This window comes from Siphateles boraxobius, unplaced genomic scaffold, assembly GCF_051911475.1.
Source record: "Siphateles boraxobius isolate OS27281-9 unplaced genomic scaffold, OSU_SipBor_1 20, whole genome shotgun sequence".
Lineage (NCBI taxonomy): Eukaryota > Metazoa > Chordata > Actinopteri > Cypriniformes > Leuciscidae > Siphateles > Siphateles boraxobius.
In genome coordinates, this window is record NW_027508811.1 from 5,262,982 (window position 1) to 5,276,542 (window position 13,561).

At 35.5% G+C, this 13,561-nt stretch overlaps 1 protein-coding gene across 4 annotated transcripts in view; it reads right to left on the reverse strand.

Moving 5' to 3' along the window:
• LOC143744800 (uncharacterized) overlaps positions 1–13,561 on the reverse strand; it is a 178,020-nt gene that overhangs the window by 120,447 nt on the left and 44,012 nt on the right. For all 4 annotated transcript variants that reach the window (XR_013205917.1, XM_077236467.1, XM_077236466.1 and 1 more), the window contains 4 exons: positions 9,626–9,661; positions 8,357–8,386; positions 3,867–3,893; positions 3,512–3,565 (listed from right to left, as the gene is read on the reverse strand). Coding sequence is in view for 3 of the 4 variants with exons in the window: in XM_077236467.1 (XP_077092582.1) it covers positions 3,512–3,565; positions 3,867–3,893; positions 8,357–8,386; positions 9,626–9,661 (147 nt within the window). In the remaining variant the exon portion in view is untranslated. The remainder of the gene's footprint in view (positions 1–3,511; positions 3,566–3,866; positions 3,894–8,356; positions 8,387–9,625; positions 9,662–13,561) is intronic.

Below are 13,561 nucleotides of genomic sequence, written 5' to 3' on the forward strand. Positions count from 1 at the left end.
GGCAGCAGAGTATGACTGATAGTGGTGAGGAGAATGAGAGCTGCTAATTGGGTGAGAGTCTCTCGCCAGCAGAGGATCGTCGTCTAGAAGGCCAGTAATAATGACCCATGTCCCTCCTTTCCCCAAATAGCCTCCAAGACTGCAGAGCGCCGCAGTCCTGCTCAACAAGTTACCCGGCTGCATGTGACTCGCCAAATATAACCCGAAACCCTACCACATCCCCTGCTTGCCGGGAAGCTGTGCAGTCATCAAAGCAAAGTTATTTATAGGGCCAAATAGTGTATTTTGCAACAAAACAACATACTTGACACTGATTTAAATGACAGGCGGAAAAGAATTCAGTCTAACTAAGTCTCGCGGCAAGCTAACTCGCGTGGGCGGTAAACGTTAGCACGATCCCTCGCGAGCGAATTTAATGAATTCGCAGGGTGCCGACCATAAGATCATTAGAACACAGCGTCTGGATTCTAAACAGCTTTTTTCTGTAACACCACCCAATTAAAGAGCGAGCATGTTGGTAGAAGCTGACATTATGTTCAGAATTTTGCAAGAAAGGTCATATGCTTGTAGTGGCCTTTTAATCTCGCAGAAGGTAGGGGTAAAAACAAATTGCGCTTGTTTTCAGAGAAAAGTTTAGTGAAACGTTTAACTGTTTGTAAAAAAAATTGCATATGGGTCATTGTGCCTCGTAAGTACACTTCTTGTTTTGTTCTCGAAGCGAGGCAGCACTGCCTAGTGAAAAAAAACTATATCAAAATGTATATTAAAACTAAGTATAGTACAAATCTATTAACACCCCTTGAGACATACTGATATAAATATTATAATTAAATTTTATTTGGAGTACTACTTTTTTGCAAAATGCACATTTCTTCATATTAAGCCTAAAATGTGTTTTAATATCACTGTTGGGAAGGAATAGGATAGTATGATCTCTGTATAATATCAGTCTTTAAATGAAAGATTACATTACTTTAAGTAAACTTGCAATAGTTCCCTTTTAGGACAATACAATATACTTATGTATATCTTTAGTTGAACTTCAGCACAATTTCCGGGAATTGCAAAAGTACAAAGTTAGTCCATTTTAGCAGACTTTAAGAATATCAATTTAGTATACCAAAAGTACAATTACAGGGTATTAATATTTATATAATTACATAAATATGTAAATGTATCTGTAGTATACTTAAATGTATTTCATAAATAAATAAATGTATCTCAAATACTATCTAGCATCAGCATTCTCAGATGTAATTTACAGAACTGTACATTTTGCTTAAGAGGGAAAATGTTTTATTTCATTTAATTTACACACCCTCATGTCATTCCAAACTTTTATGACTGACTTTCTTCTGGGGAACACAACACATATTTTAACATAAGCGTAAATGATGAGCACCATGAGTAAATGATTATTTTCTGGGCAAACTTTCCCTTAAAGCTATATCTGTGAAATATGATTATTGAATTTTGGACAGACAGAAATTCTGATTTTAAAAAGTCTAAAGAACACATTATAGTGTGTAGTAAAATCCATTTCCTTTAACAACAAAGTGGACTGTGGTCACTTTACAACAAAGTGAACTGTGGTCACTTTACATGTCAGCCAATTGGCTCTTCCTGGTTCTTTTGGCTGGTTCTCAGTTTGCACTGTATGCCAGATCCAGATCGTATGCCAAACGTCTGGATATTCAAGACTAATAATAGCAGGGCTCAACAATAAGGATGGATCTGCTGGCCCGGGGCCGGTTTGACAGTGTTTTAGGCCAGATGACAGAACTGTCAAAAAATTTTACACTCACTTATACAACCATTTGTTATGCCTTGCAAACTCGTAATGATTTCAATGTAGTATTCCAGCAAAAGTACAGAAATTACGATGATCTTTTCTTCGCTATTGTGACGTACATCCAAGTGAAACAAGAAAAAAATATAGGCTGGGACTTGATTTTGTCCATTGGGTATTTGATTGGATTGTTGGACGGTTGTCATTTGGTATTGGTCAATCTCATGTGAGTGACAGGTTGTCCCGCCCTCGCGCCAGTAAACGCATTATTGAGAAGAGAAGAGATGTTATTTGGATTAAACATTACGAAGGCACATAAATAAATAAAAATGTATGGATACAAATAAACCATTTATAATAAATACTGCAATACTCCCTTAAAATAAGAATTGTCCATTTTGATTTCATGGTGACTGATGAATTTATGTGGAGTTAGATAGCTGTATAACTCCTAGCTTTCTAATTTCGAGCAAATTGTCATTTTAAAATAAATAAAAATAAATAAAATATTTTTAAATGTATATCAGTTTGACAAAAAGAACAGACATTTAAAAATAAATATAAAACTAAAATAAATCATTTAAGGAATAGTTTACTTAAAAATGAAAATTCTATCATTGTTTACTCACCTTCAAGTTGTTTCAAACTTGTATGAATCTCTTTCTTCTGCTAACACAAAGACAGATATTTTGAATGATGTCGGTAACCAAACAGTTGATGGACCACATTGACTTCCATAGTATTTTTTACCGACATTCTTCAAAATATCTTTCTTTGTGTTCAGCAGAAGAAAGAAATCCATACAGGTTTGAAACAACTTGACGGTGAGTAAATGATGACAGCATTTTCATTTTTAAGTTAACTACTCCTTTAATAATCCTTATTGGTTTGCCCGAAATACAGAGACCAGTTGTAGACTTGAACAGGGAATTGTTCAGCCACTCCGAGTGGGAACGCTCCCAACCAGTGTGGACAAAATCCAGATGTCTAAGGCACGGTTCATCACTAAATCCATCACTGAGCTGAAAAATACACAACAGTGTCATGATAACACTCCAGTGAGCACCACTGCAGAGGATAATAAATATTCATTCATTCTGTTGAATGAGCTTAATGCTGCTCTTACAGTCCCTGCGGCGGGCCCAAGTATTCTCCTCTATCAAAGTGGCATGCATTTTTAATACTTTTTATCACATTCAAGGGAGTCGAGAAACAACTGTACGGCATTCAGGACCATTAACCACTCGAGGAGCCGAGATAACATTTGCGTTAACAGGTGTTAGCGTGCCTCTAGTGAAATGGCTCAACGGCTTAGGTAATTCAAATAAGCGGAACACGCAACTGCAATTTGTTGCAGGCAGTCAAGTCTCACATAAAGCTTTTTCGGGCCGTGAGCAGAGCAACAATTTAACCCTTGGCCGGTGGCATTGAGAAACAATGGATAAAATCAATAATGAAACCGAATCGTTTTCTCAATATGTTCGAGCATGTCGCGCTTGAACCCGTAAATCACACTTGAGATTGCTGGGGTTGGCCATACGTGCTGTCAGTCTACGGTTGAATATACGGAGTCATTCCCATGAGACCAGGCCCACACAGAGGTCTCCGATCTTTTTCTCGTTCCAGCTGCTGCCGGGTGACTCGCTGACGGGTCGGTCACACAAACACATATGCAACATGGATCCAGCCCACACAGGCAGCGACCTGCTTTGGTTTACTCACCCTTTTGCCCTCTTTTCCTGGTGCTCCTGGTTGACCGGGCTGGCCAGGATCTCCCTGGGGAAGATGGGTAATGGATCAGGAATCTAGTTCTTAGAAAACATTGCAGGGTAGTCTGGATCTAGCTGTCCGTGGTCATAATTGCCCTCAAAAAACATGATTAGATCCAGAAGCAACATTGATGTGAATATGAGCACATAGCAGCTGGCTCTGCCTGGACGGGTTTACATGTCGGCGCTTATTAAAGTGCTGAGAGACAGATGTTCAAATGGCATGTTCACAACTCATGGGTGAACTTCGTTATGGAAGGCAATAAAATGTATATTCAATTTATAAAAAAAATTGTTGAAGCGCTTACCTTTTCTCCAGGAACTCCTGGGGGACCCTGCAAAAAAAGAACAAAAGACAAATTTGAATGATTTTTAAAATTCAAACAAAAAAATTGGTGTCATTAAGATTTATTTTTTTGTTTATCTCTTATGCACACCAAAACTGCATTTAATTGATATAAATACAATAAAAGCAGTAATATTGTGAAATATTATTACAATTAAAAAAACATTTTTTATTTTAATTTTCTGTAATTTTCAGTAGCACCTATATACACCAAACTTTCCAGTCTTGTACCTAGTTATATTATGAAGACATTTACAGAGGGATTTGTAATTCCTAGCCTGATTTATATAACATTTTATTCCAAAAAACATGGCGAAAATCATTTTTTTATGGCTATTGGCAGTATATTCTGATTTACACGATAACAAAAGTAGATATCCATTAATCCCTCTGTAATTTTTTCCCCATCTACTATGTGAAGACAATGAAAAAATAATTTTGAACCTGGCTTTATCCAATACTCAGATTTCGTTTTTTAAAATACATGCAAATTAGCGCATTTTTAATTGGATAATGCTTCATTTGCATATTTAAACATTAAATTACCAAAAACTTGTCATACATTTTTTTCTCATCTTAATGTAGGTAATCAACTGGCAAAGTTTCATGGTGATATCTGCCAGTTAAAAAAAATTACCCTATTCACCTGTAGTGTCTCGCCTTAAAACAGTGGTGAAATGGTAATGTCCTAACAAATTGTTTGTTAAACATCTAAGTGTTTTCTGATGGGTTAGGGTGAATTCATTTGTATATATTTTGGAGCTGATTGGCCAGAAAAGAGTGGTGGAAATGTGGTGCTTCCAGTCCTCCTAGTGTTTTGGTTTCTGTAGGGCAGTCAATTTAATTCTTGGGGTCTTATTTTTCCAGTAGAATTTGATAGTGATTTGAATCTAGCAATTTAAACCAGGTGAGGGTAGGTTGTGAAGGTAACATTGTAAATAAATAGTCTAATTTAGGGAGTATATTCATTTTAATTATTGATTTTCTGCCCATAATGGATAGTGGTAAGTTCATCCAGTATTGAAGATCATCATCTGTTCTTTTAAGTAATGGAGTAAAGTTGAGTCCAAACAGCTCTGACAGCCTGGGGGAAATGTTAATACCTAAATATGTGATGTAATTGGTGCACAGAGGGATAGGTAGTGTCTGAGATGTCTTATCCAAGCTGTTCGAATGTAATGAAAGGATAGCAGATTTACTCCAGTTGATTGAGCATTCAGAGATATTTGAGAATGAATTAATGAGTTTGATTATTTCTTGTAATGGTGATGAGGGGTCTTGCAAATACAGTTGTATATCATCAGCGTAAAGACTACTTTTATGGTGTATATTTGGTGTTTGAATTCCTTTAATGTGGCTGTTTTGACGAATAGCTGCCTTGTCTAGTCCCCCGGTGCTAACGTGATGTTAGTCCATTTCTGATGACAGTGGCTGAACGTAAAGAATACAGAATTTTGATCCAGTTAATGAATGACTCCCCAAAAACCAAACCTCTCCAATGTGGAAAACAGGAATTTCCAGTTGACTCTATCAAAGACTTTTTCTGCATCGAGAGTAGCTATGATGGTTTTGGATTTTTGAATCGATGAGTAATACTTCAAGTTAAAAAGTCTGCGTGTGTTAGTGGAAGCGAGTCTACCTTTAATGAAACCAGTTTGATCTGGATGGATTATAGATGGTGTGACTTTTTCTATTCTATTCAATGGGCTAATGCTTTGATGATGATTTTAATGTCTACATTGATTAGGGAGATAGGATGGTAGCTTGACAGTAATGTTGGGTCTTTATTGACTTTGAGAAGGAGCGAAATTGTGGCAGTGTTCATGTTATCCGGTACTTTTGATTTCTGTTTTGATTAATATATCATTCGGATGAAGAGTGGTGATAAAATGGACCAAAATTGTCTGTAGAACTCAGCAGGGAATCCATCAGGACCTGGTTCTTTATTGTTCGGCATGAGTTTTAGGGCATTCAAAAATGCATGTTCTGTTATGGGAGATTCAAGAGTATGTGAAACTCAAGAGTTTATCTGAAGTTTACTGAGTTGAGGCAGATTAATACTGTTGAGAAATGAATTGATGTCTTTCTGATTTGGGTCTTTTTCTAAGGAATATAATTTACTGTCAAATTTTTGAAAGATTCCGTTTATTTCTTCCGGTGAGTTGGTGGACTTCCCTGCTGTGTCTGTAATAACTGGTATTGTTGTTTTTTCCTTATTTTGTTTGATTTGATTTGCCAAATATTTACCAGATTTGTTACAGTGGTGGAAGTCTTCTTGGCTTAGCCTATGAATTAGGAATTGGGTATGTTTATTGATTAATTCATTCAATTTAAATTAATATGTAATTAATTGATCCTGCGTTTCCTCTGTTGGGTTATTTATGTTAATGTCTTTTAGTTGTTTGATTTTTTTATTCCAGATCTATTTCTTGGTCCTTTTTTTTTTTTTTTTTTTTGGAAACAGAGAATTAAATAGTTCCTCTTAGTACTGCTTTTCCTGCTTCCCACAGAAGAGATGGAGATGATTCTGGGGTGTCATTCATTTCTAGATAGCATGCCCACTCTCTTTTAAAGTAACTGCCAAATTCAAGGTATTTTAGAAGAGATGTGTTAAATTGCCATCTGTTAATGGGTTTATGTGGACTGGTTCTATTCCATTTTAATGTTACAGGGGCATGATCACTAATGACTATTGGATGGATCTTTGATTCAGAAATATTTGATATGATAGAATTACTGGTGAGAAAGAAATCAATGCGGGAATATGAGTGGTGGACTGGTGAGAAAAATTACTATTCTTTAACATTTGGATGCTGTAGACGCCAGCTATCGCCAAGACCAAAATCACTCATGAACTGATTTATGGTTTCTGTAGATTGCGAAATGCGTTTATTGCCTGAACTGTTAGATCTATCTATTGTTGGGTCTAGAACTGTGTTGAAATCACCTGCTATAATAACTGGACAGTTAGAAAGGTTCGAAATGGAGGGAAAAATATAGGGGAAAATATATGGGCCATATAGATTGCCAATTGTAACTGGGTTGTAAAATATTTTTGATCAATGTAATGCACCCTTGCTGAATATAAGTACTATTTAAAAAAATTAAAAAAATAATAATAAACTAAGTAACTTGTAAGTATATTTGGTGTAATTGTATTTGGAAATGCCAGTGCTTGCAACGCAGCAATAAAATAGAGTTAAAGGGAACATGAAATGCATTGCTTTATTGTTTTATAATGTTTCCTGGGGTGCACTTATAATGTTAGTATGATTTTTACATCAAAAATAAAAAGCCATTTCCGACCCGGATTTTAGCCCTCTGATTTGAACGCTGTTTGAAGGACCGTGTCTACTGTGAGACTTCAGTGTAAGCGCACACTGCTGTGATTGGTTGACATCTTTTCATATGAAATAAGTATAACATGTGGAACTCTCTCGAAAACTTTTAGCACGTTTTTACTATTACAGCTCTCAAGGTTAACTAATTGTGAAAAGTGTTGATTATAGCATTATATTTAGATTGTGGTACGAAAGGCTGCAGTGATGAGCATTGTAGCCGATCACAGACATGTTGAGTGCATGAATGCAGTGATCTCGTCGTTACAACTCGATTTCAGCACGCCAACGAATGCTTTCATCATACTAACAGTTCAAACCATGGGGCAAACACAATGTAAGTAAGAGATTTGTTGATTATAACGGGAGTTTTGGAGAGAACTCAGTCACTGATAAACTCGAGATGTTCGATTGACAGCTCCAACGATTGTCAAGGGAGCGTTCCTTGATCGCTTTCTATATATAATTTAATGACAGCTTAGATAACAGATTATTTTCATCCTACTAAGAGAAACAATGTGAAGTTGACCGTTTAGTCACTGGTTTGATTTACTGACACAGAGACAAAGAACATCTGACTGTATCTTCATGAATCATTACATATCAGAAATCTCTGATCACAGATCAGGCATTACAATCAACAAAGTTGCGTACATGTTGTTGCATTACTGTCAAGTCCATATCGTAAAAGTCTGTTTGCAAAGTCTGTACCGAATTTGAAGAGTACCGAACAAACAAATAAAGTTCAACTGAGACATTCAAATTGTTGAAAATATATAACCACATTCCTAGCATTAATATCCTTTGGAAGGTAATGTTATTTTTAGTATTACTGTGTATAATGTATACTTTTTTTTTGAGTCAATACATTAAGCAAATTGAGTTGAATTAGATACAGGCATATCTGAAGCAGAATTAGACCAAGTGTTTTAAAACAGGCTTTCTCTATGAATCATCAAAAATTCCAGGAAAATGCAGGAAAAGGAGGATATCAGTAGTGAGGGCTGCCTTCCAAGCACTATAATAAAATTCTCATGAAAGAAAACAAACTCAAATCTGCACTGCTACGTGCTGGCATTCAGTTTCAGAACACAAAAATGAAATGTGTTTTTACCTGGTCTCCTTTTTGAGCTTGCTTTTCAATCTAAGAGAAAGCAGAAGGGAAATTATAATAATGTATTTCATCAAACAGAGACGGCAATTAACTTCAGCTGTTAATATTGTAAAAACAAAGGTCAGGAACACAAGATATCTTGACAGTACATGACCCAGTAAAAGGACAAACCACATGACCACCACATACAGACACATACAGATGGCCCTTCAGAAGCAGAGTAAAACAGTGTGGTGTTCTCTTACAGCTGGCATCCTCGAAAATACTGACACATCTTAGAAACAGCTGCAAAAATAGCCATTCACTCCTAGTGTCTGGTGAAAGTCAGACAACAAGAGCTTTAAAAGCTCCTAAAACTGTCAAAATGTAACAGGGGAGGAGAGTGACGTTAGTGTCCGTAAATGAGAGTGACAGATGTCTACGCTGGCAAGATCCATAATAGAATATAAAATAACCTAAAACATTGCTAAAATCAGAAATGTCAGCTATATGCTATTTGTTTACAGCTAAAGATTTTCAGCCGTTAAAGCCGCTTGTTAAAATGTTTCTGTCCTACACTATTTACAACTTGACTATAAGAGGGAGTGGTGATGCGGCGAGTGTGTTGTCGGCTTTCACGTTTGCATCCCTGGTATTCCTGCTTGTCCTCATAAAATGTAAAATTAGCATGAGTAAATAACTGTTATGTCCTGATACAGTTCCGTTGGGGTTGTTTTGCTGTTTAGGTTACATAAAGGGGCAGAGCTGTTGTACTGTATCCTAACACACAAAGAACATACTGTATATCCTGCTGTAGTTTTATGAGATGTAGCGGACGTGAATTCTTAGCTCCCTACTTGCAGGACATGTCTAACCTCCACAGTCTGGTTGTTCTGGTCGCCCCTCAGTGAGCATGAGCATCTTATTTGTTTTAGTTGTGAAGATAAAGAAAGTGAATGGCATATTTATAGTATTAAACAGTAGCGCAGTGGAATGGAAAAACGATTTCTGTGTAAACGGCCCTTAACTATTTTTAACTCGAGCAACGAGTTAATAACACGTTTTAATATAAGACCCTGTTCGAGCCCCTTTCTCATATCGGAGTCGGCGATAAGAAGTCAACCATTCCCTAAAACCTTACCAAAGACTCTCCATAAATCTCATTTCAGTGCTTAATGCAGCTTATGCATATCATGTTTTATATGGATGTCATTCAAAAAGAGTCAGTGTCAGTATTTTGAGCTCTGAAATGACAAGCACCGTTGTTGTAGGCTGAATTGAGATGCGTACCGACAATGTTCCTGAAACCGGTGTGCCTGGATCCCCCTGTAACAGACACACAATCAAATTCACAAGAGTGATTATTGTTTAAATACAAGCAGATCATCCAAACAGCTGAATTTTGTTCCTAAAATATACAGAAGTGCAAATTATAACGTACAGTTAACAGCTCATTATCCCAAACCGAATCAGGACAGGGGTTTATAGAGCTTTAACGATCGGGTTATCTGTACATTAAGCCACTTATTACACAGTTTAGTGGCGATTATGCAAAAATCTCTGACTGCAGATTGGCGTGATTGACCAATCAGAATTGACTAATCAAATATTTCAGAGCATTGTGCAATAGGCTTTATGCCAAAAGTCAACTGAACAAAGTGAAAAACGGGTCTCATCGCATCCGCTTTTTGAAATAAAGTGTTAACAGCTGTATGAACTGACTTGGATATCTATGGACTTTCATGGTAAAATTAAAGAAAATTAATTTAAAAATTTTTGGATATTAAATTTGAGATATTCTACATATGCTACAGATACCGGTTATGCTCATCTTCAAGGGAAAGTTCACCCTAAAACTTAAATTCTGTCATCATTTACTCACCCTTAAGTCTGTTTATGATTTTTTTTAGTCTGAACACACAAAAAAAGTTATTTTGAAAAATGTTGATGGACCCCATTGATTTCCATAGTTTGAACTGCTAAAATAAGTTCCGCTAAAGTTTGCTGCGCTAAGTAATTAGTTTAAAATGATTTTTACTATTGCATTTTTTAAAGAAACATGTTCTTCGTATAGCTTAGAAAAAAGTAGGCTAAGTCATACGGGTTTGGAACGACATGAGACTGAGTAGAGGATGACAACATTTTTAGGAAAACTATTCCTTTAGGAATAGCTCTGTTAGGCATATCTGAAAAATATTTGTAAAAATAAAACGACCTGCTGTTCCTATATCTGTGCATATGCTCTTAAATAAAGCACTTTCATATTTTCAAGGTTATGAAACACAAGCGGAGACATCAGTTTAAGTTAAAAACCCCTTGACAAAAACAGGCAGAGCTTTCCACAAATTCAATTTAAATCCACAGAAACTCCACATCAAAGTTTGCTGAAATAAAAAGTTGCGAACACCTAAAGCCGGGCCGTTTGAAGATATTCCGAGTCATTCTATGTTTGAAGAGCGTGACGTGTCTTTCCGACTGTCATTTTCAATCCAAACTAACGGTTTTCCTCCCTCCCTCAGTCTGACTGGGAGATGAGATGAAAAAGAAACTAGTTATTCTCTGCTCGAACGCAGAGGAGCTCATTAGAACTTCAAGGCTTGAAAACACTGCATTGACAATTACGTGCGCAAGCAGGCAAACAAAGAAACCCAATACTGTAAAAGACAATGGGTAATATGGTAGCTAATTAGAGAATAACATTTGATCTATTGTTTGGAAAGAAGTCCCGCTGTGGGCCTTCGTGCACCGGGTTTGGGGAATAAGATATCAGAGCAGGAAGCTCTATTCTACATTCTGTTTCACTGGAGTCACATATTCCCTGCTGTGAAGGTCTGTCTGTTCTATCAACAGAATCTGTGAGACATGGGCCATTACCTCGGGAAATAATACATTTGTGAAAACAAACATAAATTGTATTTACAGTACAGTGAAGCACTTAAAATGGCAGTCTATGGGGCGAGTCATGGCACTGCAACTGAAGCAAACACAGCAAAAAAAAAAATAGAATTCCAAATTTTACAGTTTGTTGGTTCTTTTTTACAAAAACTGCACAATATGCTGCAAAATATATTCAATAAAATTGTATTACTCTTATTATTAATAAGCCTAAATATAACAAAATGTAGGAATATTTATGCTTAAAACTATTTTAAAAAATTATTGGGGTGAGAAAAAACTATTTAGGAAGATATATTCTCTGAACATTAACATTATAAAAATATGAACTTCACAATACTACATTGAAACCCTCTAGAATGCCTTGTCCTATATGGTATATGCTTTAATGCAAACATAATTTTTCATTGTTTTTACAAATAAGTTGAAATTATTAATCAAATGCATGCCACAGATTCTGCCAATAGAGCTTAGCCTGTTTGTAATATGAAACATTGCTTTAATATTTATATAGAATCTGTGTCACAACAACATTTTCTTGTTTGTTCATCATACAGTATAGTTTTCCCGTCACCATAATGTGTCACCATATATGTGACTTCCAGTAATAAAATTGATTCCATCCCGCAAACCTGAGCAGCATTACATGTGCCTGGTTTACTCAGGCATTTACTACATGCTGCACTCAGCACAAGCAATATAAGCTACATTATCAATTATTGGATATAGGCATTTTTCCTTGTACAATCAGTGGTTATGGTTCTTAAAATATTTTTTGTAAATTAAGATGATTGTATAAAAATGACGTCTTTACATTCTGTAACCAATAACTGTTTCAAACAGCTACTGTAGTGACAAGGTCTGTGTTGACTTGGATGAAATATTGATCTACATACATGCACAAGCATACAGTACATACATGCATAAATATATTGACATATATACACATACACATATATAAGGTATATAAATATATATAATTGAATGCTTGAATCTGATTGGTTGACAAACGTTCTAAGGTGTGCAATTATTTTCAGGGAAACGCACGGCTAAAGTAGTTCCAGGCAGGTCTTGACCAAATTACAGTTCCTTTACACTTCGGCAAATGATTTCAGTTATTTTAAAGGTCCTTACAGCTGACACAATGACACCGACCGTGCAAATATATTTAGTAAACAATAGGATAAAAACGGCAACTTATTTCAGTGATGAAAATGTGGTTCTTGATGTGGTTACCGTAGTATAAGCGGAATAATTGACTGAAAGTAATGCACACCTCGGGTGATTTTGATGCTCGTTTCTCTCTGGATTTGGTCTTGTCCACATAGCATGTTAAGTCAGTGTCAATAAACACTGATATGTTCATACAACTATCAAATTAAACTTCACATTATTATTAGAGACATATTTGATATTATATTTGAAAGCAGATTCTTATGCTCACAAAGCTGCTTTTATTTAAAAATCCAGTAAATCCAGTAATAGTGAACCATGTAATTTATTCCTGTGATCAAAGCTGAATTTTCAGCATCATAACTGCAGTCTTCAGTGTCATATGATCCTTCAGAAATCATTCTAATATGCTGATTTGCTGCTCAAGAAACATGTCTTAATATTTTCAATGTTAAAAACAGTTGCGATGCTTAATATTTTTGTGGAAACCTTGATAAAATTTTTTTTTCAAAATTCTTTGATGAAAAAAGTTCAAAGAAAACATTTATTTAAAAAAACATTATTTTTATTTAATAGTCTTTACTATCACTGTTGATCAATTTATTGCATCCTTTATAATGCAAACCAATTTATGGCAACAAAAATGTCACAGATATCCAGACTTTTGAACAAAAAAATAAATCGAAATAATATCAGCGAATGTGTCTCCCTTTCATCATTACATTTGTAATGGGATATACAGAAGAAGAAAATAAAGAATTTACATAAATAATATAAATTGCATAATCTAAAATTTCAATAAGTACTTTTTTTAAAAGTAAAAAGCTTCTGATAATATGCAGAATTCATCTTTGTCCCTCATTTTCTGTTCAAACCTATCATGCAGAGATTTGTCCCACAAAAAAATAATACTTTGACCTTTCTGACATCATATCTGAGTTCCAACAAATAGCTACTGATATTTTGCAAAGGCTGTCACCACATATTTATGGAAAACCAATATCCAATATCTTACTGCTAATCTGAATATTGGTGCTGGAGGCACTTGTACATTGGGCCTAAAGTGGGGAAAATAAGTTTTCTAAAGTTTAGCAGTGACATTTTCAAACTTTAAAATGTTACAATGATAATAAAAAAGTATATTGAAAAATGTCAGTT